The 26,308-nt window shown below is 46.0% G+C and overlaps 3 protein-coding genes across 6 annotated transcripts in view; 2 read left to right on the top strand and 1 right to left on the bottom strand.

Moving 5' to 3' along the window:
• The window catches only part of LOC136520318 (proteasome activator subunit 4-like), a 35,216-nt gene extending 25,522 nt beyond the window's left edge, over window positions 1-9,694 (bottom strand). For both annotated transcript variants that reach the window (XM_066513782.1, XM_066513783.1), the window contains exons 1-6: window positions 9,242-9,694; window positions 7,453-7,555; window positions 7,245-7,357; window positions 7,045-7,167; window positions 4,771-4,872; window positions 4,513-4,678 (exon numbers count right to left, since the gene is read on the bottom strand). In XM_066513782.1, coding sequence (XP_066369879.1) covers window positions 4,513-4,678; window positions 4,771-4,872; window positions 7,045-7,167; window positions 7,245-7,357; window positions 7,453-7,555; window positions 9,242-9,402 — 768 coding nt within the window. In that variant the 5' untranslated portion in view covers window positions 9,403-9,694. The remainder of the gene's footprint in view (window positions 1-4,512; window positions 4,679-4,770; window positions 4,873-7,044; window positions 7,168-7,244; window positions 7,358-7,452; window positions 7,556-9,241) is intronic.
• A 3,990-nt stretch (window positions 9,695-13,684) lies between these two features.
• LOC136522076 (ERAD-associated E3 ubiquitin-protein ligase HRD1-like) lies at window positions 13,685-20,484 on the top strand. 3 transcript variants are annotated; one of them, XM_066515864.1, is made up of 8 exons: window positions 13,685-13,921; window positions 14,034-14,667; window positions 17,278-17,454; window positions 17,528-17,677; window positions 17,772-17,965; window positions 18,095-18,236; window positions 18,445-18,661; window positions 20,145-20,484. In XM_066515864.1, exons 2-8 carry the CDS (start codon window positions 14,135-14,137, stop codon window positions 20,232-20,234), a joined length of 1,503 nt encoding a protein of 500 aa, XP_066371961.1. In that variant the 5' UTR covers window positions 13,685-13,921; window positions 14,034-14,134; the 3' UTR covers window positions 20,235-20,484. The 3 variants fall into 3 exon arrangements, with proteins under 3 accessions (XP_066371961.1, XP_066371962.1, XP_066371960.1); XM_066515865.1 differs by having other exon boundaries at window positions 13,685-13,939; window positions 18,101-18,236; XM_066515863.1 differs by having other exon boundaries at window positions 13,685-13,939.
• Window positions 20,485-21,080: 596 nt separating this feature from the next.
• Window positions 21,081-21,739, top strand: LOC136522681 (chaperone protein dnaJ 11, chloroplastic-like). Its single transcript, XM_066516492.1, has one exon. It carries the CDS (start codon window positions 21,225-21,227, stop codon window positions 21,549-21,551), a length of 327 nt encoding a protein of 108 aa, XP_066372589.1. The 5' UTR covers window positions 21,081-21,224; the 3' UTR covers window positions 21,552-21,739.
• The last annotated feature ends 4,569 nt before the right edge of the window (window positions 21,740-26,308 follow it).

Genomic DNA, 26,308 nt, shown 5'->3' with positions numbered 1-26,308 from the left:
TTATCACCAGGTGCGCATGCACCCCGACGACGTCGCTAAAACAGCGTTCCGCACGCACCATGGCCACTACGAGTTTTTGGTGATGCCGTTCGGTCTCTCGAACGCTCCAGCTACCTTTCAGGCGTTGGTGAACGATGTCCTCCGGCCGTACTTGCGCACGTCTGTGCTGGTATTTTTTGATGACATCCTGATCTACAGTTCCTCCTGGGCCGAACACCTACAACATGTCAACATCGTCCTCCACGCCCTGCGAGCGCACAACCTCCACCTCAAGCGCTCCAAGTGCTCCTTCGACGCTCGTCCGTGGCTTATTTAGGCCATGTTATCTCCAAGGACGGAGTGGCCATGGACGCGGACAAGGTCGCGGCATGCGTGGCCGACCCCATGCTCCGCCCGCGGTCTCCGAGGCTTCCTAGGCCTCGCAGGCTACTACAGGAAGTTCATTAAGGACTTCGGCATCATCGCTGCCCCGCTGACGCGTCTCTTGCGGCGAGACGCGTTTGCTTGGGACGACGACGCGACCACGGCGTTTGAGGCGCTCAAGGCCGCCCTCACTACGGGGCCAGTCCTGCAGATGCCTGACTTAGACAGGCTCTTCGTCGTGGAGACGCGTCGGGTGCGGGGGTCGGTGCCGTCCTTCACCAGGGCGCTGGACCCCTCGCCTACTGCAGCCGGCCTTTCGTTGTCCGCCATCTCAAGCTTGCAGCTTATGAGCGCGAACTCATCGGGCTGGTGCAAGCCGTTCGTCATTGGCGACCGTATTTGTGGGGGCGTCACTTTTTGGTCCGTACTGATCATTACAGTCTTAAATTTTTACTTGACCAGCGTTTGTCCACAGTTCCCCAGCATCAGTGGCTAAGCAAGCTTTTCGGCTTCGACTTCGCTGTGGAATATCGCCTGGGCCGCCTCAACACCGTGGCCGACGCGCTTTCCCGGCGTGACGCCGAGGCCGTGGACGCTGCAGCAGGCGAGGGCGCAGCCAGGGCCATCTCTGGGCCGTCCTTCGCCTTCCTGGATGCGGTCCGCAGCGCTACAGCCGCCGCCCCGGACGCGCAGCAGCTTCTGCACCGACTGCACGCGGGCGACTTGGCGAAGCCGTGGCGCGCGGACGTCGGGTTGCTGCTGCATGGCCGGCGTATCTTCGTACCCGACGTCGGTGACCTGCGCCACCAAGTCCTGCAGCTGGCCCATGCGGCTGGACATGAGGGTGTACAGAAGACTCTCCACCGCCTCCGCGCCGACTTCTACATCCCAGGGGATCGCTCCCTAGTCCAGGACTGGGTGCGCACTTGCGCGACGTGCCAGCGCAACAAGACGGAGGCATTCCAGCCGGCCGGGCTGCTCCAGCCGCTGGAGGTGCCTGACCAAGTCTGGGCCGACATCTCCATGGATTTCATCGAAGGGCTGCCCAAGGTTGGCGGAAAATCCGTCATCCTTACCGTCGTCGACCGTTTCTCCAAGTACGCACATTTTATTGCGCTTGGGCACCCCTACACGGCTACCTCCGTCGCTCGCGCCTTCTTCGACAACGTCGTCCGGCTCCACGGATTCCCTTCGTCGATCGTCAGTGATCGGGACCCCGTGTTCATCGGCCATGTTTGGCGGGATCTCTTCCAGATGGCGGGCGTCAAGCTTCGCATGAGCACCGCTTTTCATCCTCAGACCGACGGCCAGTCGGAGGTGGTCAACAAGGTGATTGCCATGTATCTCCGTTGTGTTACAGGTGACCGGCCAAGGGCGTGGGTGGACTGGCTGTCGTGGGCGGAGTATTGCTACAATACCTCCTTCCACATGGCCCTTCGGATGACTCCCTTTGAGGTGGTGTACGGCCGCCCTCCGCCTATTCTGCCGTACAGGCAGGGGACGGTGAGGACCGACGTCGTAGATAGCCTTCTCCGCGACCGCGATGAGATGCTGCTGGCGGAGGTGCGCCAACGGCTCCTCCAAGCGCAGCAGCTGTCCAAGAAGTACTACGACGCCGGCCACCGCGATGTGGAGTTCCAGGTGGGCGACTGGGTGTGGCTGCGCCTCCGCCACCGCACCGCACAGTCCCTCGACCCGCGGGCTAAGCGCAAGTTGGGTCCTCGCTATGCTGGTCCGTTCCAGGTGCTGGAACGCATTGGCCGTGTCGCGTACCGCCTCCAGCTGCCTGAGAACGCCCGCATCCACGACGTCTTCCACGTTGGTCTCCTGAAGCCGCACCGCGGCGACCCTCCAGCGACCCCGACCAGCCTTCCTCTGGCCATGGATGGCCGGCTGCTTCCTGCTCCGGCGCGGGCTCTCCGTGCGCTTCAGCGCCGTGGTGTGTGGCAGGTGCTGATCCAGTGGCACGGCCTCCCTGAAGATGACGCTACATGGGAAACCCTCGACGAGTTCCGCGACCACTTCCCCGACTTCCAGCTCGAGGACGAGCTATTTGCGCAGGCGGGGAAGATGTTATGACCGGCGTCACATATACCAGGAGGAGGCCCATTAGTGGCTGAGCTTGTGCGCCGGCATTAGAGGGCTAACAGCCCATATTATCTATTATTTAGCCTATTTATTAGATATATCCCTTATTTTTTAGAGCTATATATATGGCTTGTAAGACATTTGGATAATTAAGCAGAAACAATATATTTGTTTCCGGCTTCCTTAGGGAGCCGGGAGATTTGCCCTAGCCGCCGCTTCCTCCCTGCTCCTCACGTTCATCCTCCACCACGGCGCCCAACCGCCGGCAGCGAGGTTCCAAGCCTGCTCCACCTCCCTCTCACCCCTACAGACTCCGTGATCTACGCGGTAGGATCCGTAATCCTATCACCCCTTAACATCAACGGTGCTGGCGCTGACATTTTGTTCATTACGCCAACCAAAACAAGCTCCGATATGTTCTCCGAATACATTTTCCAGCCTCCAACAACGCCGCCGAATATGAAGCATGTCTCCACGGACTCCATATAGCCGTCGAGCTTGGCGTCAAACGCCTCATGGTATACGGAGACCGCACTGGTCATCAACCAGCTCAACAAAGACTGGTCCTGCTCCAGTGAGAAGATGGACGCATATTGCGCCGAAATCAGGAAACTCGAAGGGAAGTTCTACGGTATCGAGTACCACCACGTGGTACGAGATCAAAATCAGCTCGCCGACCACCTATCTAAGATAGGCTCTTCTCGCGCCGCGATTCCGCCGGGGGTCTTCGTTCAAGACCTCTTTACATCGTCTATTAAGGAAGAGAAGAAAGTTCAAGAAATTTCCCCCGCCGAGCAGTTGGTACTTACAGTACCTTCGCCGGCCGCCGACTGGAGGGATACCTCTCGGAGGACTGCCAACAATATTCTATCGACACACGTCCTTTATATATGCTAACCTACACTATTCCCTGTATACTGATGACTCGCGTTGGCTAACAGCAAATCTAAACCCTTAGTACTATGCGTGAGCCGTAAAATTTGGATGGAAAAACAAGCAAATTTTAAGAATATCAAACTAATACCTGCTTCATTTTTATAGAATAAAACAAATAATACTATCCTTTAGAAAATTTAGCAATCAAAAAAAAAGAAAACAGTTGTGTAGCAAGACATGTAAGGTTTTATGCAAATTATTGTCCACTCTGACTTTCATCAAGCAGCCAAGATGACTACCAACTACTAGTATGTAGCAACGTTTCAAATAGCCGGATATAGCGTCCGCTATAGCCGGATTTAGCGGATTAGCAAGGCCAGCGCTAGGAGAGTTCCCTTTTAGCGCTAACTGATCTTGAATGCTAATAGCAGCAATTAGTACGCTAAAAACGCTAAACGGGGTTGATATAGCGCCACTAAGCAGTTCCTGGCGGACTCATGGGCTGAAACCAGAGTGGGCTTCCTATATTTTTCATCAGCGGAGGGCCCAAAACAGCAGCGGTGGCCCAAAATGCCACCTTAACCCTACCAATTCCCTAATCTCATTCATCCTCTCGACCTGCCCTCTGGAAAGAGCTACGGCGGCGGCGGTGTTCTCTGAAGAAGACGGAAGACCAGAGCCGCCAACTGCGGCGACGTGTTGGTGCCACTACAGCCATCTCACCCCGGCACAGCGGCGACGTGCAGGCCTCCTCGCAGCCACAGCAGCCACGCAGCCGCTGGTTTTGGCGTGCCCAGTGCGACAAGCAGTCCCTCGACGGCAGCACTCGACACCCTGTAGGCTGTACCAATCGGAGCACTCGGCACCCTGTACCAATAGGAGCAACAAGGAAGCAAGTTCTTCTCCTCACAGTAGTCCTCTATTCTTGTATTTTGTTGCTTCTTTCACTGATTTGTGACATATTTTACAAAACCGCTAAATGAATTAGCGAACGCTATATCCGGCTATAGCGTTTGTAGCGTCTGGAGAAACTTGCCGCTAACTGCCTTAGCCGGCGATTTTAAACATTGGTATGTAGGCATAAACCTGAAAGTGCTTACATACCTCAAACATTACTTTCATCAAGCAGCCAAGATGACTACCAACTACTAGTATGTAGGCATAAACCTGAAAGTGCTTTCATACCTCAAACATGTTCAAGTATCTTGTGAATAACAAGGGCAGAAAAGCATCCCAGTTCACCGATCTGGAATTTTTTATACAGCGTGCTATGATGGAAGCCCATTGGATGTCCCAGAAGTTACAATTTGTGACAGAATCCCATATGTCAAGACAATTTTTAATCCAATCACTGCAATAGGGCAAAATCAGTTGAAAGAGAAAGTAAGACGATGTTCAGCTACAGAAGAGAGAAGGGTGCTTATCAATCCAATATGTAATTACATTGTAAAGTGATCCTGATTCCTCGAGTTCGCTGGAAGGAACAGCCTGAGAAATCCAACACCTTCAAACGCTGAGTTATGCCATGGATTTTCCAGCAAGGGCCTGTAGTTTCAGTACAGTAAAAGGTAAGGTACTTCAATGTTGGCAGTATATTGTCAAGCAATTTCCAATTATAATCTGTTCTGATTTTCTGTGCTACTTTTCCAAATGATCAAATGTTAACAATAATAATGGCGTGGAAAGAACAATAATGATATTATCAATACAATTACTTGCTGTTATGAACTTATGATCTTTCGTATGAGGTTGTGTGGGTGGGTAGTTGGGTAGTGGTGGGGAGGACCAAGAACACAATGCTTTAGAGCTACCAAGACCTGCGCAAGTTTTGTGGTCGAGTTTCTATTCCACACATGTTAGCACTTGACAGTCCATAATTTTGAAACTTATCCTGCGGGTGCCACAAACTTGCATGGATATGACAGTTCCTAAAATTGAACGATAGTCTAGAAGGTCCTAAACATGCATACAATTGCCAGTGAAGCCCCTAAACTTGTCAACATTAAGCTAGCCTGTCACCTTGTTTAAGTGGACTAATGCTCCAGAAGATAAGAAAAGAGACATTGAAAAGGTGGAATTAGCACATAAGACATGTATGTCCAATCTATCACGTTTTTCACTGTCGCTATGTTTCATTGCAAAAATTAAACCCATAATGTTATTCCATGTACCTTAGGAGCCATTTGGAAGCGCTCCCAGCTCTAGATTCTCCATGAGAATCACCCCTAGACAGCCAAACAGGTAAAACACTACTCGCTCTGTCCCTAAATATTTGTTGTTTTTGGTTTCCGTGCCATAAGTTTGACTAGATTTATAGAAAAACGTACAGCATTTGTATCTCCAAATAAATTTGTTATGAAAATAGATTCAGCGATCTATCTAGTATTAATTATGTACTATAAATGTTAATAGTTTTTTATATAAAATTAGTTAAAGTTATTTCTCGGGAAGCGAGAACGACAGTTATTTAGGGACGGAGGGAGTACTAGATTCTGGCAGAGATCTGAGAAGACTCGCTTCTCCGTTTACACTGCGAGCTGGGAGCTAAAAAAAAAGGCACCCCACTGCTCCTCATTCAATCCCCACAAGAATCACTTCCCACCTGCTCCGTACCAAACATCCACCTCCCTTCGCTGATGTTCAAATTCTATCACCAAACAACCAACTAGCCATATGTAGCATTTCAGTTGTTTTCACCATTTACACTACCAAATGGCCCCTCATTGCACTGCACTAGATATGCTTACAATGAAGAATCAAATAGTGATCCAGGTGCCACAATTTGAGGGATTTTTATATTCATTCATATGTTTATTGCTTCTATATGCCTAAAATACATGTGAAAACCAACATCATCACTCATCAGATCCATGTCAGCTAAAACCATTAGTCAATGAATTAAATGGTTAACTTTCCTAATGTAGAGAAGTAGAGGAACACAAGTACCATGCCTAGGAAAGTTCAAGGACCAGCAAGAATTTAGATACAAATGCAAATTTACATTCTGTCTAGGGAATTCTTGTGCAGCTCACACCAAAAGGAGCATAACACTCTTTTATGGTTAGTAAATTATAGCAAAATCTTTCTGGTGGATCCTTTTTCTTTGATACTCCCTCCATCCAAGAAGAATTCAATTCTACCTACAATGCTAAAGTAAAACCATCTTCAACTTGACCATTTTTTTACAAAATCGCACTAATATTTATGATGTCAAGTAGGTAGATCATGGAATATATTTTCATAGTATACCTATTTGGAATCATAACTGATGATACAACTTTCTATATACACAGTCGAACTTAAAATAGTTTTGACTGGCTTAGACCAGATCGAGAATTGCATTCTTTTTGAGACAGATGTTTATATGATTAGCACCAGAAGGAAAAACTTGACTTACGGGGTTTGACACCAATGCTATGTACCGCAAGAGTACTTAAAGATGATTGTGACGGGCTTTTACATATTTCACTACAGGTAATTAGATACCTTTGTTATCACAAACCTTGTTTGTATTGGCTACTTACTCAAATAGAAGTCAAATGAATACATGTGAAGCATATCCTTTGTGACTCTATCTGGCCAAACAGACAAACACTATACGGGCTTATGGAGGGTGGACAACACAGGTTATTAAAAGAAATAATAAACCAGCAAAGCAGTTAGAAAAGCATGAATGAGATGGAATGTAAGTAAAGATTCGTGCTGAATATGCCAAACCTGAATTCTGACCAAATTTCAGCAGCCACACCTTCAGGAAAGAAATTCCTGGATGCACGCACTAAAGAGGTGACAGTCTCAAAGTGTTGCTTCCTTACTTTCCAACCCTCAGGTCCCATGTTTCTGAAAGCGACATGACATTCACTTAGCCTTCTGTCATTTTCTTCATTGTAGGAAATGGGTATAATGTCACATTTTACCTCTTGAAATGAGTCCTTATCAACGTATCATAAAGTGGTCTCCATTGCACATCAAGTGAAAGCCTCTTCCCATGCTTTCTTAGAAGCCTGATGAGCAGACCTCCCCACTTAATCTGATTATCATTCATTTACCAAGAAAAGAATATATCACCAAAGACCAAACAGATCTGAACTATCCATGTACAAATCATTAACTACTGAGCATTACCTGGACAACAAACTTGTTATGCGATGCATGAAATATCTCCAGTCCAAGCTTTACAAGAGCCTGTACATCCTCAGGAGCAATGTCACTCTTCGCCTTAATAAAACTAAATACATTGAAAAAGAACACCGACATTAATAATCCACAAACTCTAGAAACCACATTATTACAAAGTATTTTAAGTCTACATATCTAAATGTTTGCAAACAATCCCCTAAATGGTCTAGAAATGACTTAATTATGGTTTCAGTTGTCTGCATCCCTTTGAATCAGATCCATCAAATGCTCATGTGAATCTGAGTTCTTTTTGTTAGAACCCAAAGAGGGGTTCGCGTAAGATACTCAGTACATCAAAAAAAAATTAACCAATCAATTATCAGAAATTCAAGAGAGTTTTTCAAAAAAAAAACACTCAAAGCATTGTTGCAAAATGTAGTAAACAAATCTGATCAAGAAACAGCAACTTAAAAGGTGGAAAATCATAATGTGCTATTTTGGGTGTATTTCCATCTTTAAATCCAATGTTCTTTTTTCAGTTTTTCTTAATGCTGAACGTTCAGATCACCCTTAGGCACCTTCTCTAATTCCAGCAACCAATGCCACAGGAAGAAGCAATCGCTGCTCTGTGCGACATGCATGATGTACCTACTGGCTCCATCTCCATGCAGCCAACTTCTGACTGTATGCAGTGCCTTGACAAATATGCCTGCTGCCAGGTCACTTGAATTGTGCCGCTGCCACTCTCACTATCATACAATTTCAATCAAGGAACAATGCACAAGTCTTCCCACTCTAAAGCATCACCACCAACATTGCTTTCACTAGGAGTGGAGGTCTGTGCTCAGTTGCTCAAAAAGCAGATAGCAGAAGAGGTAGCCAAATCAGAAGTACAAGTATTTGTCTATTTGGATAACATGCCAAAGACTTCTGGTGGGTACAGATATAAGCTTTTGCAACAGAACCATAGAGCTGAATCATGTTTAGTAGGATTGGAAAAGGAACCAGGATGTTCTGATCAGTTCACGTTTTGTCAGTGGGAAAGTTGGGTGAAATAGCAAAATACAGCGAAAGAAGCATATTATCATTTTTGTAATGGCATTTTACTGATGAAATATTCAGAGTGGCATTTTATACAAAAGCACAATCGATTGCATGGCATTTGCATTCAGCAAACACACAGTTGTGCATTTGACAGTATAACATTTTATGAAAAACAATTTCCCAAAATCTAATTGTATTCAGCAAACATACAGCTGTGCATTTGACAATATAGTAAATCCAAGGACAGTTAGACATACTTCTGACAATTGTAATAATCTGAATTTCTAATTCTGATCAAAATCACACCTCAAAAGAAGCAGTTCTCTGGAATTACTCATTTGCTGTTCTAATTTTCAATGTGATCCATAGTTCAGAAAATTCAGCAGAGAACTGGAGTACAAAACAGAACGAAAAAGTGCTTGCAGAATACCTAAATTTGAAATTGCACACCGAAAAGAACATGGACACTAGGAAGTTGAGATAGTGATTGCCGCAACTCAAAATTCCCCTTACTCAAACGCGATCGCATCAAGCAAAAACCAGCACTCAGACAGACATTGACAACACTAAAGGCGAAATCCGCTACTCGATAAACCGGATTGCTAAGTCAAGTTAGGGAACAGCAGTGGAGGCAGCACCAATCGAGCAGCAGGCCGTCGCCCACACGAACCAGCAGACCGAAGTATAAACGAGACCTCAAAGCAATCGAAACGCAGCCGCGGAAGGGGCGAGAGTTCGAGGGAGAAATTACAGGTCGAACACGGAGATCCACTTGAGTGTGGCGTAGGCGGAGTCGGGGTCCCCGGGCAGCCACGCGCCCGCGGCGGTCCGCACAGCGCCCGCAAACGCAGCTGCCTCCCCACGCGCCGCGGTGGCCACCGGTGGCGGCAGCCACGCGTTGTAGAGGTGCATCCTCCAATCCTCCCTCGGACCCCCTCTCGCACTGCCGCCGCCGCCGTGGATGCCCTCTCTGAGTTCTGAGCTCCGCGGGTCGAGCCAAGGCGAAAATGGATGGGCGGTGGTAGGTTTTGGGGGTTTAGTTGGGGAGGCAGGCTTGGGAGGCGCGGGGTACTTATAGGTGGCCGCTTTCTTTCTTCGCCTCCAAGACGAGGGGTGCCGCCGTGGAGACGACGACGACGACTCGAGGGAAGGAGACCTGGGGCTGGGGCGGCCGGTGCTCCACACGACCACGCCGGTGCTGTTATCGCTGACGCACGGCCTCGTATGGGGCGGGTGTACGGGGGGCGGGGGAGAGCTGGTCTCGGTGCACGGTGGACTGGGGAGTGTGAGGCTGACAAAACGGTTACTCTTGAGCCTTGAGCCGTACGGATCACGAGGTTCTCTGATTCTTTGGAAGTGACGACGATGCATGTGCCCGAGCAGAAGCTGACTCAGGCCATGTGCCGCTGCGGGATCCAGGCCGTTGAAGATAGGCGTTGGCATGCCGTTAATAATGCCGTTAAATCAGATAAGTTAAATTAGTTATGAATAATTTTGGTTTGAACGGAATTTTAACAAATTTTGGTCTGAACGGAATTTTAACCGTTTAGTAAAAGGCAACTAGAATCCACTAACGGCAAATATATTATATTTCTACAGGAGATAACGGAACAACACGAGCAATTTGCATAGGAAACCACCAAACGAGGAATATGTCAACAAATAAAATAAAAACAAAATTAATTAAGAATGCTTCTAACAAATAGAATCCCTCGTACCTAGGAAACCACCAAACAAGGAATGTGTCAACAATTAAGATAGAAACAAAAATAATTAAGAATCCATCTAACGAGTAAAGTCTCATAGGAATACATTTAAATAGGAATAGACATAGTTTCACTGTTCAACATAATAGTCGCAAAGAAATTCAATTAAATCGATTAATTTCAGTTAACGTCACTTAAATACCAAATAAGTCACCGGGAATAGATCACTAAAATTTTGATTAATCCAACTTTTGATTAATCATTTTTTTATGATTTTGTGTCCACCCCAACGTGGATATGCCAATGATGTACGGATCGCAACATTATTGTTAAAATCCTCTCAACTAACTTATGTTTGAACTTGATGGTTGATGAGAAACATTTTTTCTAATTTTGGCCCTTTTAAGAACAAGAACATGGTTTTCGTTGCATCTCTTATAGATGCACTTAGATGCAACGTGAGTATTTTTGTTATTATATCGTTGCTGTGCTCTAAACAATTTAATGAATGTGTATCTTTTCAAAAAAATGAATAAGGTTCCCTTTCCTGCTATCTCTTCATTTCCCTTTATCAATCTCTTTGGTATGAAATGAATTTCTCTCCTCACCTAGATTCATAAATGGCCCTGCAGTGGTGTCTTCTCGTAGGAGAATCATGTGCCTTGGATGGGATGGCGATGCACATGGCTAAATAAATTCACATGAATTAGTAGTACAAAAATTCGTCATAGGTGGATTTTTATCTTGGATCCGCCACTGGGTATATTGAAGTGCAAATCCTGCTAGAGGACATGTCTTGTGTGATGCTCATGAGCCTTAGGATGCAGACTTCATGAGCTTCAGGTCCAGGACATCGCTATCAACCTCAGCACCCACTTCTGAAAAGTCATACTTTGCTTTTGGTAATTAAGTGACAACCTTGGGTGGACTAATGTGGTGTATATTGAGATATATATGTTTTTAGTCCACAGGTACACTAGTGTGAGCAACACATTAAGCCATGGTGGAGAGATGACTTAGACATGTTGATAGTGCTCAACTAGTGAGATGAAGGAGCTCGTTGCATATGAGACATGACGTGGAGTCATGTGACTAGGTGGAGAAGATATGATTAAGAGACATGGCTTGGTTACAATGGACCGGGTTGCAAGCATGAAGGGCAAGCTAGAGGCTCGGGTGCAATGGACCATCGAGGGGATGAAGCATGAGTAGAGAGCTTGGCGCCAATGGACCGAGGCAACGGTGAAGAGCAAGTGAAGCTACGATCGATGAACCAATAAGGTCACATGAAGCTATGAAGTGGGTCATATCATTCAAGAGAGATCAAGCCGAGTATTGATTCGAGTTGATGAACAAGTGGCTTGACAGTGGACGATGAAGGACTTAATGCCATGGACAATAATCAAAGGTAGCATGGTTGGCTACGCTAATGGATGATCGTTGTTCATCATTTGATGAAGATGGAGGTTGGATGATTGCGTAACATCACTGACGGAGGAGATGAAATGGAATGTGGAAGGCAAACATATATTTATAGGGCTTTTTATTTCGCCGGTCTAAGGTTGAGTAGGAAAGTGTTTGACCACCAACTCCAGTTCCACCTGCTAAGAGATATGTTTCATGGAGTTTCCATGCATTTTGTCTATACTATTGGTTCAATGAGCTAAGAATGCATCCTATCATTCTGTTTTAACAAGAAGTTGCCCCTGGATGAGCCTTTACCACTAGAGATGGTATTATGTGAAGATCAACATGCACCTGCTAAGAAGATGACGCCCAAGAAGAATGTCGGCAACAAAGGTGAAGGAGGCCACTCCAACCAAGACTTAGTCTGGCATATAAGCAACAATGAAACTGATTTTGGGCTATTTTGTAATGGCTATGTAGCCTTCACAAGCTGCAAACAATGGCAATGTAATCTATTTAGTGTTGCCAGTATTGGCCAAGAACATGTAATGCATGTGTTGCCCTGCTGCTCTAGTTATAAACTACTGAACTTGTTAGCTAAAAGACTATGCAAACTGTACTAGATATGTTGCCTTGGTAGTGTAGCTGGAACCTATAATGATTGTGTTGCCTTAGTTGTTTTATTGCAAACTACATGCTTATGGACAATGCATTTGCCATAACATATTCAATACATTAGGTTCATAGGTCCATGCCAAATTACATATACCCAAACATTACTCCTACTCCATTTCTACTTCATAAGGTACATAATTCCTACAACAAGTAGTCCAGCTAGATCCCACACCAACATCTTCTCACAATTGTGATCAAGCTCTCCATCAGTTATTCCATTTGCCTTGCACCAGTAGATGGAATAGACTTTGCTTCAACCTCTCCTTCTCCTTCATGATCAGTAGCAACATCTTGCACTGTTACCTTGCCTAACTCAACCAGTTTGTCTAGGTATTGTCTTTGCCATTCGAAGAACCCGCGAGTAGTTGGATCCTACAAAAAAACCAAGCAGTACAAGCTTCAAACTCAGTCATGTACTCTTCAATCAGCAAATATGACTAAGAAACGAGATTAGGAGTAGACAAATCTCACCCCCTTGCATGTTCGCTGGGCACTTGAAGAAAACACTACCATAGTTCTCCTTTGTCCATGCCCGTAGTTCAATGACTTGAGCCATGCCACATGGCATTTGATGAGGAGGAGTCTGGTCTACTCTCCAACCAAGTCGCGGGCCCTAGGGCCAATGGTTGATCTGGGCATCGGGCGAGATGTCCTGCTCCCTTGCCTCGATGACTCTCCCCTCCCCGCCAACAAGACATACCGAGTGTGGCGAGGTTAGCGCGAGGGAGCGTCCCTAGGCGCGATGAAGACGTAGAGTGTGAGAGTGTGTTGTCTGTTGGGGAGTGCGGCGTTTCCAGTGCGCCAGTGTAGAAGAAGAATGCGGGTGGAGAAGAAGAATGTAGGTGGGAAAAGAAGAATGAGGCGGCGTGGAACGAAGAGTGAGCCCACACGTGCCTAAGGGATAAGGCAGGGCCACGAGAGGTCTGTGGCGTGCCCTTGCCATGCTGGAAGGGTGACTTGGCCAGCCACGTCGGCAAAATATCTAAAACAACGAACTTTTGGTGATTGCGGTGGCAAAATTAAGGACTCTCCCAAAGATGTCAATTTAGCCCTTGCCATGCTGGAAGGGTGACTTGGCCAGCCATGTCGGCAAAATGTCTAAAACAACGAACTTTTGGTGATTGCGGTGGCAAAATTAAGGACTCAAAGATGTCAATTTAGCCCTCGGCAAACGTAAAAGTGAAAAAAAAACCTGAATCTGTGTCGGTAACAAACGTGGCCTCCTAGCCGTCTTTTTATCAACCGGTCATTGGCGTCCATGATTGGCACACAGGTGGAGGCTACTCATTGGGGCGGAACATGTCATCGGATCAACAGCCAACAGTCCAGCGCGTCGCCGGCCGCAGCTGAATACCGTGCCCCATGCCATCGTCACCTCAGAATCATCAGGAAAAAAAAAAAAAAAACTCACGCGCCTTCGTCTCGCCTTACCTCGCTCAACGGCTCAAGAGTCGAGAGCTCGAGATAGATAATAAAACTAAAAAAAAGAAAAAACGAAAAGAAAAGGAAAGTAAATTCCAAAATCGCAGGGGGCAGGGGCGACAGCGTATCCACTTTCATCGAAGCCTGCCGACATGGCGTTCCTGTCGAATCTCTCCTAGAGCTAGAGCCGACCTCCACCACGCTCGCGTCGAGTCGATCAGGTGATTGCCTCACAAGGGGTAAGCCACCCGCCAAATTACGGTTTCGATTTACGGGCTAATTTTGGAGAACGATTTTCCTATTTCGCTTGATAATCTGGATTGTTCTTTCTAGATATCGGATTCGGTGGTGGTGTGCTGTGGTGCGGTTTTGTTGCGGAAATTTTTTTGGGTGATTTTTCTGCGGGCGGGCGGGCGGCAGCTCCGGAGGTGAAGATGATCCGTCTTCAGACGTACGCGGCGTTCAGCTTGCTGGCGACGGCTTCGGCGGCGTACTACGCCTTCAGCAGCCGGGAGCAGTTCTACCCGGCCATGGTCTACCTCTCCACATCCAAGATCTGCTTCGTTCTGCTCCTCAACACGGGCCTCGTCGCCATGTGCGTCGCCTGGCAGCTCGTCAAGCGCCTCTTCCTGGGGTCGCTCCGGGAGACCGAGGTCGAGCGCCTCAACGAGCAGGCCTGGCGGGAGGTCGTTGAGATCCTCTTCGCGGTCACCATCTTCCGTCAGGACTTCTCAGTCTCTTTCCTCGCCATGGTCGCCGCGCTGCTCCTTATCAAGGCACTGCACTGGCTGGCCCAGAAGAGGGTCGAGTACATCGAGACAACACCTTCAGTGCCCTTGCTCTCACACATCAGGATCGTCTCTTTCATGGCGTTCCTCCTCATTGTTGACTGCCTCTTCCTGTCCAACTCGCTGAGGTCACTCATACAGAAGCGGGAGGCATCTGTTGCCATCTTCTTCTCCTTTGAGTAAGCTCGATTTTCAGTTTACACTGCCACGAATTGTCTTTTTATTGTTGCATTGTGCCGTACAAATCCAGAAAAATTATCTGTGCTATTTCCTTTTTCACCTTGTCACTATATCAATGTGACGCACTATAACAATTTTTTCCTCTTTTTCAACATTAGAGTAGGGGTAGGGATTAATTAATATGATCAAACACTGTGAAATGACAATTCCCAAGATAATGGACAAATATTTGCAAATAGGAGATGTACTACATGTTAGGTCCATATATCATTTGACAATCTTTTTTAGTTGTGTTGTATGAAGCTTACCGCAATGCGTCCTCTTTACATTTTGTTTACTGTCCTCTTTGCACTGAGACTTACCCTGAACCCTATGAACAATACCAGATTCGCAGTTATTGCTTTTGTTTATTCAATATATCTTAGTTTTACTAGGTGACACCCTGTGCATTGCTGCGTGAATTTGTAACAAGAAATATGAATTTTTTATGTTTGTTAGAATAGGTTATTACACTATAGATAGGTAAAGATAGCAGATACAATGTACAAAAGAATACTGAATACAGTAAGAACAAACTAGATTTCTGAAAATTATGGAAGAACCGAAACAAAACAAAATAGCCGTGAGTAGCTGAGAAGGCAAAGGAAGCACTGAAAAGCAATGATAACACAAGTGATATGTGTTAGCTACAGGAGTACCGTAAGAAATGGTCATCCATGTAAACCATAAAATCTCTATGGATAAAAAAAATGCTACTCCATTTCCTTTGCAACGACATGGTCCATCTGTACTTCTATCGAACATGGTAAAGAAATGTGCAAATTTCTTTCAAACTGACCCAGTAACTAACATGCATCTCTTATTCAGCCTAGCAAGTCCATCCAGTCAGGTGGGGTTAGAAGAACAAATACAAATGCTTAGCGGCTAGAAAAACGGTTAAACTGGTCATTACAAAGAAACAAATTAGTCGCACAACAACGCAAAGCAGCCAATTTTAGAAAAAAATGATGAAAAAGTAATAGTGTAATTACTTAGAGGGAGGGAGAGTGAGAGGGATAGCCTCTCGTAGTCAGGTCTGGTGGCATGGAATGTGTCTTCTCTTCCTTTTTGGCCGTTAAATAGTAGCAAGGGTTGAGAACTGAAGAGGATACTTTGAAGGAAGGCAGGGCTGGATATTAATTAGTTAGCAGAACTCATCGGTTACTAAGAAGAATATCGGTGATGAACCAAGTTCTATGCAAGAGAGAATCAAAGGGCAAATATACGGTGTGTGTGTGTGTGTGTGTGCATCAGTGAATTTGGTAGTTAACTTGGAACTGGAAGGAGCAGCAAAATTTGGTGCTGATGCCCAATGTGAATGTGTGTGGAGAGGAAATAATAGATGGAACATTGATATTAGCTAAATTATTTAGTGGCCAAGGACAGCAGGAACTGAGAATACAGATGTAGCTATAGCATTGAGAAGCTAAGAAGGCCAAACAGCCAACTGTTTCTTTCACATTCGGGTAAGTGGCAAATGAAACAGGCAGCGATTAGTGAGGATACAAGAGAACATGAAGGTGGTATTCCTGACAAACTGACGGACATGATCAAACTGGCACTTGCTATCAGACAGCCTTAGTTTTACAGGTGACGTGGCACAACGTGAGAGTAGAGAAATAACATATATTGACTTTAGTTGGTTCCATCTTTATAAGATATATAGATAGATACATTGACTATCTTAACTGCCTCAAGCTTCTAATCTGTTCACATATATTTGTTCTGACTGCTCTATTACAAAATGTTAGTCTAGCAACTTGTGCAGTTGTCTGTTTAGGTTTGAGCAATAGTTTTAAGTGATAACACTGCAAAGTATTAGCTCCATTTAGTATGAAACTCCAGCTATAGAATTTCTTCTTGCCTCTTGCTTCTGAAGCAAGGGGCATACCTTCCAGGCAAGGTAACAATCCTATTGGCTAACCTTATGATGGCTTGAAGATGTGCTTCTGTTGTTCTGATTTCGTGTTCTGATTTCTAACTGCCTAGCAATTATTTTTTGATGTATTTAGATTCAATTGGTGCTACCCCTAATCTATCACGTATATCATCGTTCCGAACTCGATCCCTTCTTGTATGACCGCAAATCCAACGCAACATACGCATTTCCGCGACACTTATCTGTTGAACATGTCGTCTTTTCGTAGGCCAACATTCTGCACCATACAACATAGCAGGTCTAATCGTAGCACCAATTGAAGAAAAGCTTGTCCAACACCGGTTGAGTTGGTTTGGACATGTCCAACGGAGACCTCCAGAGGCACCGGTGCGTAGTGGAATCCTAAGCCAGGATAGTAACGTGAAGAGAGGCAGAGGAAGACCGAAGTTGACTTGGGTAGAGGCAATAAAAGGAGACTTGAAAGGATGGAATATACCCAAAGACTTAGCCTTAGATAGGAGTGCTTGGAAAACAGCTATTTACGTGCCTGAACCTTGATTGCTTCTGCTGGGTTTCAACTCTAGCCTACCTCAACTTGTTTGGGACTTAAAGGTTTTGTTGTTGTTGTTGTTGTTGTTGTATTTAGATTCAAAGTACTCACAGTAGTTACTAAATACAAATCATGTTTCAGGTATATGATACTAGCAACATCGACAATATCAACATTTGTGAAGTATGTATTCTATGTCAGTGACATGCTAATGGAAGGTCAATGGGAGAGGAAGGCAGTGTATACATTTTACTTAGAGCTGATCAGTGACCTTGTGCACTTGTCACTATACATGCTCTTCTTCATAGCTATCTTCCTGTAAGTTCTATGGTAATATTCCTTTGAAACTATAGTGTAAACTATGGTTGATGATCCATTATACTAATATCAGGAACTATGGTGTCCCACTGCACTTGATTCGTGAGTTATATGAGACCTTCCGCAACTTCAGAATTCGCATTGCAGATTATGTACGCTACAGAAAGATCACTTCCAACATGAATGAACGCTTTCCAGATGCTACAGCAGAAGAGCTCAATGCGTGAGTTTTATATTGTTCCATTCACACTAGCTTGTTGCCTCCACTGTAAAAATTCTTGTGATTTACATTTTATTGTTGTAATTGTTGTATCCAGGAGCGATGCTACATGTATTATTTGCCGTGAGGAGATGACTACAGCAAAGAAACTGCTTTGTGGGCATCTGTTCCATGTGCATTGTTTAAGGTCATGGCTAGAGCGCCAACACACTTGCCCTACATGCAGAGCTCCAATTATTCCCCCAGACAATGGACGTTCTGCATCAGCACGACAACATGGAGGTCAACCTGGTGAGATTCATTTTATTGATTTGTTCTTTTTTCTTTGTCACATAATCTGATTTCAGTCCAACATATCAGTGAGTACTGTACTGTGTAGTAAGTTCTATTTGTGATTTGTGATTTCATCTGAGAAAGCAGCTGCAGGTACTGACACTCCAGCCTCAGAAGGGGCACCAGGTGACAATATGAGCAGGCGCCAAGCAAAACTCGAAGCTGCTGCAGCAGCTGCTTCTTTATATGGAAGATCTTTTGTTTATCCTCCAGCAAACACCCTAAATAGGTAATGTTTCTGGAGCAGTCTATACACAAAGCTTTTCATGATTTTGCTTGCATATCTTCTCTAAATGGGTGGCTGACGACGCTTGTCTACTTTTATGTACTTTGTAATCACTGAATCTAATCTAATTATTACTGTGTTGATAGCATTGTAGGGGGTGCTTTGTTCTTTCATAAAGCATACTAATAAGTATGCCATATTCAATCATCAGGTCAGGTCCTGAGTCTACATCAAGTACACCACAATCTGAAGCAAGTAACTCCAATCAATCACAGAAAGACCAAGAACTCCAGATCCAAAACTCAAGTGATGGTTTAGCACCTTCGCCTTTTAGCGCAAATGGTGCCATTGGTTCAGGACCAAGCACCAGCAATGTTGAAAATTCACTGCAGAAGGCACAGGAAAACTTTATGAAGGGCCAGATAGAGGTAAGAAAGAATCTCGATTCCGAAAGTACTCAGCTTACATCTTCTACATTACTTTGTGATGCGAGCAAGAAGCACTGCGTACGAACTATAGTGAGCTAGATAGGTGAACATTGACAGCTTGCATGTTGCAATATCGTAGATATTTCTGTTGCAAGCTCATCTTTAGTTGCAATCATGAAAACCTGCATACTCTGCAATCTCCATATGTCTAATGGGTTTATATGTTATGATAGTTTGCATGATTGGCACAAAGATGAGTTGGTTCCAGGTATGTTTGTAGTTTGTGTCATGTTTTTAGTACTTTCAGCCTATGTTAACGTGAGCCACCGCTATTGATATGTAACAGTCCGCTTGTCATGAAGTTATGGTGTCGGCTGTGTTATCAGGTCATTCAATTAATTGGCTTGATTGGTCCCCTGCCTCCGATTAGGTATTTAGGTCCGCTGACCTGATTTGGTCGACTAGCTTTCGGTTGGCGCTGGGCGGCCCTATGCACGTGGGCGCAGGTAGGGCTTTTGGGCTGCCAATTTCGCCCATTAGGGTCAGGCCTATACATGTGCCCATGGGAGATGCCAGATACATGTGTCTCCTTGAGCCCTGGCCCGCCACTCTGCTGTGTGCTTTCCCTTCCGCTGCTGTCGCTGGATCCCTTCCTCAAACCGCCACCGGCACCCGCCCCTACCTTTGGCAGGCGCCCTTCAAGCACCGTGGGTACTGTCATCCCTCAACCACCTTGTCAGCCAGATTCTACCTGATAATGACCTGGTCCCTTCTTCCTTCCTGAAGATGATGAGCTCCTGTCCAATCCTCCATCTTGCTGCGTCTGCTCTGTTTTGATTTGTGATCTGCGACCCTGTCTTGCTAGCTCTGCTGCTGCTCTTTTGCCTCATGCTTTATTGCTCCTGTAGCTCTACTGGCCATCAAATTCCACAAGAATCTGCTGCTCTAGTGCTTTTTTACTCTCTTGCTTTATACTATATACCATATAGCATGTTGGTCCTGGTATATACAGGACAACTATAAACAGGTTGACAAGGGTCGACTAATCGTCTGATCGGTGCCTTCGTGACTAGGATCGATTAGACGATTTGAAACATTAGGTGTTGTATGCAAATATGCCATCTAGTTACCATTTGATTCCTACAAAACAGTATGTAGCATGCAAGCATCTTCTCTAGCGAATTTAACAATCTTGGTTGGCATCAATGATCTGCATTTTACTCTAGACTGCAAGTTCATGAGCGTTGAACAGCTAGCCTTCAGCATTACTGCCAGATTACATAGTCTGCAATTTTGCTCAAGTTGTCAATGCTTCTTTGCTACAGCCGACTCAGTAACTACATCATACCAGCCTGTTGTTGAATTCATGCATGCATGGTAGTTATTACTTTCACTTTAGTATATAGTTGTGTGCTTAACATAATTTGTTGATATTATCAATCTATATCCAAAAGAACTCAAAAGCTATAGCTCTTCATCCCAGATGTTACAAATCCAACTTCAAATGATTCGGCGTGGTGCTGCTGTGTCGGTGATTAACAATGAGAATGACGAGCACAAAAGGAATGACTGAAGCTGTAAATAGGCTGGCGGAGATCAATACCTGAGGTGAAACTGTCACATGATGCATCGTTGCCCAGATTTTGTAGGCTTGTTCATTTTGTACTTTCATGTTACTGCACTCTTACTGATAATGTTTCTTTTCTCTTTATAATACCGCTGATACATAGAGGCTGTCATATAAGATGTTGTAACAATGGTGTAATTATGAGACTAAACAAAATCCATCTGCCGAGAAAAAAAAATAGAATGGAGCTTTTTGATCCGTGATATAAGATGTTTGTGTTGTTTCTATGCCACTGGAATGGAATAGGGTGGATCGATGATTTACTGGGCGTATGTTTCTACCTACAATTTGGTTGGTCCTTATCTGTTGATGGGGGACTTCCTGAAAAGTAAAACATCAGATGTACAGGTTGATGTGATAATGCCTGTTGTGATGAACCTGGAGAGCTGAAGTGGAGGGAGATGAGCAAGGATTTGGGTTAAGGATTGGAGGGACTACGGCTGTTTGCCTTTCGAAGTCCTGGTGTGGAGCCCACGGTGAACCGAACTCGTCCATGCTGGCTCGCCTGAAGGTGCGCCTCCTCCGACGCGGACACAGAATGACAGAAGTTAACCAATTAATTCTTCTAGAAGAAAGCATCTTCTAGAAGGAGGCGCACCTTCAGACGAGCCAACTACTTCTACAAGAAAGCATCTTCTAGAAGAAAGCAACGCCCCATCCCGCGACGGCACCTTTGATGGCTAGCGCCTAGTGCCACGCGCACTCATCTTCTCCAGCGACATCGCATCTCCACCTTTAATTAAGGGGCTGCAGGTGGGCTCGGGCCTCCCACTTATAAACCCAATCCACCTCGTCCAAACCGTCACTGAGGCTCGCACTCGCCAACCAAGTCGTCGTTCCACAGTTCAGGCAGAGCTCACATCATCTTCCTTCTTCCCTAGAGCCAGCAATATAATAAGCGGAGCAGGCAAGGAGCGGTGGGCGGCCGGCGGTCTCATGGCGGGAGCCGTGCCCCTGGCCACGGCGCCGGCACTCGCGGCGGCGGGGAGCCTGTACGAGGCGCTGCGGGTCGGCCGCGCCGCGACGCAGGTGGATATCAAGGCCGCGTACCGCGCCATGGCCAAGCGCCTTCACCCCGACACCTCCCGCTCGTCCTCGTCCCGAACTGCGGCGGCGTTCCTGGAGATCCAGCGCGCCTACGAGACGCTGTCGGACCCGGACGCGCGAGCGCAGTACGACCGCTCGCTCGGGCCGCCCCACCGGCCGCGGCCGGGCGCCGGCGTCGTGCGTGTGCGTCGGTGGGAAACGGACCAGTGCTGGTAGTAGACTAGTAGCCATCATTAGTCTGCTCCCGTAGTCGCGTCGCGTCTGTAAATTTAGTGTGCGGGGCGGAGGGCCCTGTTGCCAGGGGCTCAGCAGTAGGGCCCACATGTTGGCGCAACTTTTGTGTAAATAATAGTAAGCTAATAGTCTTCTTTTTTCAATATGCATACCCTTATACATACACGTACGCTCATCCTTACGAATACACACAAACAGTAAAAGCTTAAACTGAGACTGAACTAGTAGATGTACCACTGAAAGAATATCGTTAAATCCTGAAATAAATTAAGAAAAATACGAGCACATCTAATAAATACTAGAATAAATTTAGGAAAGTATGAGCACCCATGTCAACTCAATTACTTCAAACAGCCTGTTCGTTTGTTGGTTTCAGCCAGCCCAAACCAGTCAGCCAACAATGTTTTTCTTTCACAACAAACCAGCACCAGCCAGCCCAAATCAGCCTAGAAACCAACCAGCGAACCTGGTGAAAACCAGGTGGACAAGCTCCACCACGAGGAACCCGTCTAGGTGAGCTACGGTCAGTTTAAAACTAATATAGTCTTATTCACAATATCAGGCTTAATACGTTGCAAACACACAAAAACCGCAAGCGCAGAATTTTTTTGGCATGATAAGTGAACCCACTCAAGTGCACACCTAAAAAGGTCCATCTAACCTACTGCATGATTTGTCTCCTTTAATTGGAAAACTAGATTTTAAAACTCCTTTTAACTCTTGAAACCTCATGTTAGTCGCCCTATGTAGTGACATATTAGCCGTCCTACATGGCGTCATATCAGCAACGAGGGAAGTAAATCATCGCCCTGTTCGTTTGGGTTTGTTTGGTTGATAAGCCATGGCTAAAAGTACTGTTGGCTGATTTGGTGTGAGAGAAAAATACTATTCATTGACTGAAAAAGTATGACTTATAAGCCAAACAAGCCCAAATGAACAGAGCGCATACTTTCACGTTAGTCTCCTTCACTTTCGTGGAAATGCACATCATGATTCTTCGATCCTTCCATTTGGCCTACGTAGGGTAGTGGAGTGTCTCGCTACTTTTAATATGAACAGGAAGATGAGATGGGATTAAAATAAACTCTGATCTTTGGTTATTGATCTTGCTGGCATTTCAGCCCCTCTTCTCCTTTCAGGCTCTATCCGCAAGAGAATATCTAAATATCTCTTAGACCTGAATATATAGGACATGTTTGGTTGTAAGTCACAACACGCCACGCCACAACTGATGGCAGCCATGGAAACCAAAGGTGTTGTTTAGTTTGTTACAAACTTGCAGCAGCCACAGCGCATGCAGTTCATTTTCTTGACAAACCTTAGGCTCATGATTTCTCCTCCACAAAGTGCGGCGGCACCACATCATGGTGTGGCTACCAACGGCTAGAAACCAAACAAGCTCATAATAGGATGAACGAGCGGCCTCCAGGGATATCTTTGCTTCGGAATAAAACAACTAGCACCGATTAATTAAGAATGAGCCCCACCATCCTAGCGGATCCAGCTAGGCTATATTGATCATGTTCCCTTTCCAACAGTTGTACCTTGTCTTAGGGCGTCATTCGGAAAGGTCAATTAGACTTTTTAAACAAAGTATAAAAATAACTTTTTTAAAAAATACCCAAATATTTTTTTGGAATAAATATGTATTTAAAAATACTAAATTTGATTTAAGAATAGAAAATTCATAAAAAATGTTTTAACTAAAAAAAATGAAACCAAATTCATTTTTTCCTATTTATGCTCTACCTTTTTATTTCTCGCTTAGAATTATTTGAATCTTATATGGTCTTCTAAAATTTAAAATTTAGCTAAATATGAAATGGAGGATGCACACCAGGACAAATCCTTGCAGGCTGCAGCGTGAATCACCACGTAACCCTTCTATGCAACTAGGAAAAACGTTTGCTCAGTAGCAATGTCTTGCTAATCATCATGTGTCATGTATCATGTGATTTAACTTTATAAGAGCATTGTCTTCTTCGGCAGACATCATGACGATGATGTGTCGGATTCATTGAACTATCAGTGGCAGTCGGCGTGCAACTTCTCAGGCTCCTGAACTGACATGTGCAACTTGGGCGACAAGACCACTTGTTCGTCGTCGTCATCATAGGTTTGCGCACGCACCGAGAGCAAATAATTGAGTGGGAAGGCAGTTTGGACAAGCTCGAAAACTTCATTCGTTTCATAAAATCTTGCTCTATTAATTTTTTTTAATAAGTCTTAAGTGATCTCCATAAACGATAGTCTATATTACCTCGTTGACATAGCGTGACGTTAACACGATGCCACATTAGCCAAAACCACTTCCGGCACCACGTTAGCAAAAACCACTTAGAGATGTAAATTGAATGTTTTCAAGAGTTGAGTCTAAGAATATGGTTTTCTGTTAACCGAAGCAAATCGGACTCATACAATGGTCGGATGTACTTTTCCAGACAGATTAAACAGAATACACAAGGAAGGCGCTTTCACATGACGTCTTCAGAGCCCAAACAAACAGGATGTGTCACACACTCACTACCAAGCGCCCAAGACGATGAGCCCACACAAGCTCCGGAACTCTGAATGTAGGCATGAAAATAGAGGTAACACCATAACATATAACTATTGAGCGTGCTCCCGACAAAACAGATCCATTTACCCAACATCCAAGTTAATGAACACAACATCAAATGCAACCATGTCGCGCATGACCAATTTACACCGGACGACATCTTCCCCCCATGTTAACTACAGTTCCATCCTTCTATCGGATACAATGTATCATTCCTTTTCTTTTGGTCTCATCTGTGATGCAAAATTTTCTATGTACAAAGATGCAATGCCCCGAATGTCACTTGTGGCCCATCAACACCGAAGCGATTACATGTAGGATTAAGCGGATGTTTGTTGTGTCCGATGTATTGGTTGTTGGCATTGACTGCTGGTGCGCAAGGGCACCATAGACTTGTTCAAATATTGGCCTTACATGCATAGCGATCATCGGATCTTTTGGTTGTATTGCCACGGCAACATTTGTCATCCATTGAAGTTTGTTAAGTCGCTGAATTCTTACTCTCGGCAGTAGTAGAATTCTTACTCTCATCGAGAGAGGATGACACTAGGAGTTGGGGTAATTTTCTGGTTTATTTCTCACATAAATGCCATGCCAACTTGAGGAGTTGGGGATACATATTTATAAACTGCTAGCCAGCCAAGCATATGCCAAGATGCTAGTCTAACATGCTGTCCTAGATGCTATCCTAGATGCTAGTCCTAGATGCTGTCCTAGATGCTAGTCCTAGATGCTAAGATACTGTCCTCCAGTCAAGGATGCTGTCCTTGATGGGCAGCAAGACCACCATGCTGCTGCAGCCCCACAAAGACCTACACAGAGACTTATCCATTATTCTCCCCCTAAGTCTTGTGCGTCGTCTTATGGAAAAGTTGAACCATCCCGATCCTGGAGCAGAGCTCAAGGAACTTGATCCTCCCAAGAGGCTTGGTAAGCAGATCCGCAAGCTGGTCCTTTGTGTTGATGTGGCTTGCCTTGATGCTCCCATCCTCCAAACAGCCTCGGATGAAGTGGTACCTCACCCGGATGTGCTTACTACGTTCATAAAAAACGGGGTTCTTTGCCAGGGCCGGAGCGGACTTGATGTCCATCCTGAGCTCCACCGCTCTAGTGTCTCTGCCGAGGAGATCACCAAGCAGTCGAGCGAACCAGAGCACCTGAGTCGAAGCGGTGGAGGCCGCTATGTACTCGGCCTCGCAGCTGGACAGGGCCACCACCTGCTGCTTGATCGATTGCCAGCTAACGAGGCACTTGCCGAGGAGGAAGAGAATCCTGCTCGTGCTCTTGCTGGTGTCGATGTCGCCGGCGTGGTCGCTGTACCCGACGAAGTGTGCCGTCTCAGGGCACCTAGGGTAGTAGAGGCCGTGGTCGAGAGTCCCCGCAACGTAGCGGATGATCCTCTTCATAGCCTGCTGGTGCTCCGACGTCGGTCGCTGCATGAATCGACTAACGTAGCCGACGGAGAATGCCAAGTCCGACCGTGTGTGGACGAGGTAGCAAAGGCTCCCCACAAGACGCCGGCACTGCGTAGCGTCCACCTCCTCCGTCGTGCTGTCGTGGCTCAGCTTCAGCCTCTCCTCCATCGGAGTGAGAGCTGGGTTACAGTCGGTGAGCCCAGCTAGCTCAATGACGCGCTTGGCGTAGGCAGTCTGTCGAAGCGTGATCCTGGAGTCATCCTGGTGCACCTCGATTCCCAGGTAGAAGGAGCGAGGCCCCAGGTCACTCATCTGGAAGGTGGCCTTCATCTCTTCCTTGAAATGCCGCCACCTCTGCATCCTTGGTGCCGGTGATCACCAAGTCATCGATGTAGACACCCACCAGCAGAGCATTTCCTCCACTGCCTCATCGGTAGATGGCCGCCTCGTGCGGGCTTTGCTCGAAGCCCATCCCCTTTAGCGTGGAATCCAACTTGGCATTCCACGCCCTCGGTGCCTGCCGCAAGCCATAGAGGGCCTTGCGCAGGCGGAGCACCTTGCCCTCCTTGCCGGGGATCGCAAATCCCGGCGGCTGGTGCACGTAGACCTCCTCCTTCAAGTCACCGTTAAGAAACGCCGACTTGACGTCTATGTGATGAACACGCCAGCCCTCCTGGGCAGCTAGCATAAGGAGGAGTCGCACGGACTCCATCCGTGCCACGGGAGCAAAGGCGTCGTCGAAGTCGACCCCCTGCTGCTGCACG

The sequence above is a fragment of the Miscanthus floridulus genome, chromosome 18, assembly GCF_019320115.1.
Source record: "Miscanthus floridulus cultivar M001 chromosome 18, ASM1932011v1, whole genome shotgun sequence".
Lineage (NCBI taxonomy): Eukaryota > Viridiplantae > Streptophyta > Magnoliopsida > Poales > Poaceae > Miscanthus > Miscanthus floridulus.
Note: the sequence above shows the minus strand (reverse complement) of the source record. Positions and strands in the feature narration are given on the sequence as shown.

Coding starts and splice junctions, on each gene's coding strand:
- LOC136522076 (XM_066515864.1), top strand. CDS start 14,135: ATGATCCGTCTTCAGACGTACGCGGCGTTCAGCTTGCTGGCGACGGCT. Junction 14,668..17,277: donor GCCATCTTCTTCTCCTTTGA/GTAAGCTCGATT, acceptor ATCATGTTTCAG/GTATATGATACTAGCAACAT. Junction 17,678..17,771: donor ACAGCAGAAGAGCTCAATGC/GTGAGTTTTATA, acceptor TGTTGTATCCAG/GAGCGATGCTACATGTATTA.
- LOC136522681 (XM_066516492.1), top strand. CDS start 21,225: ATGGCGGGAGCCGTGCCCCTGGCCACGGCGCCGGCACTCGCGGCGGCG.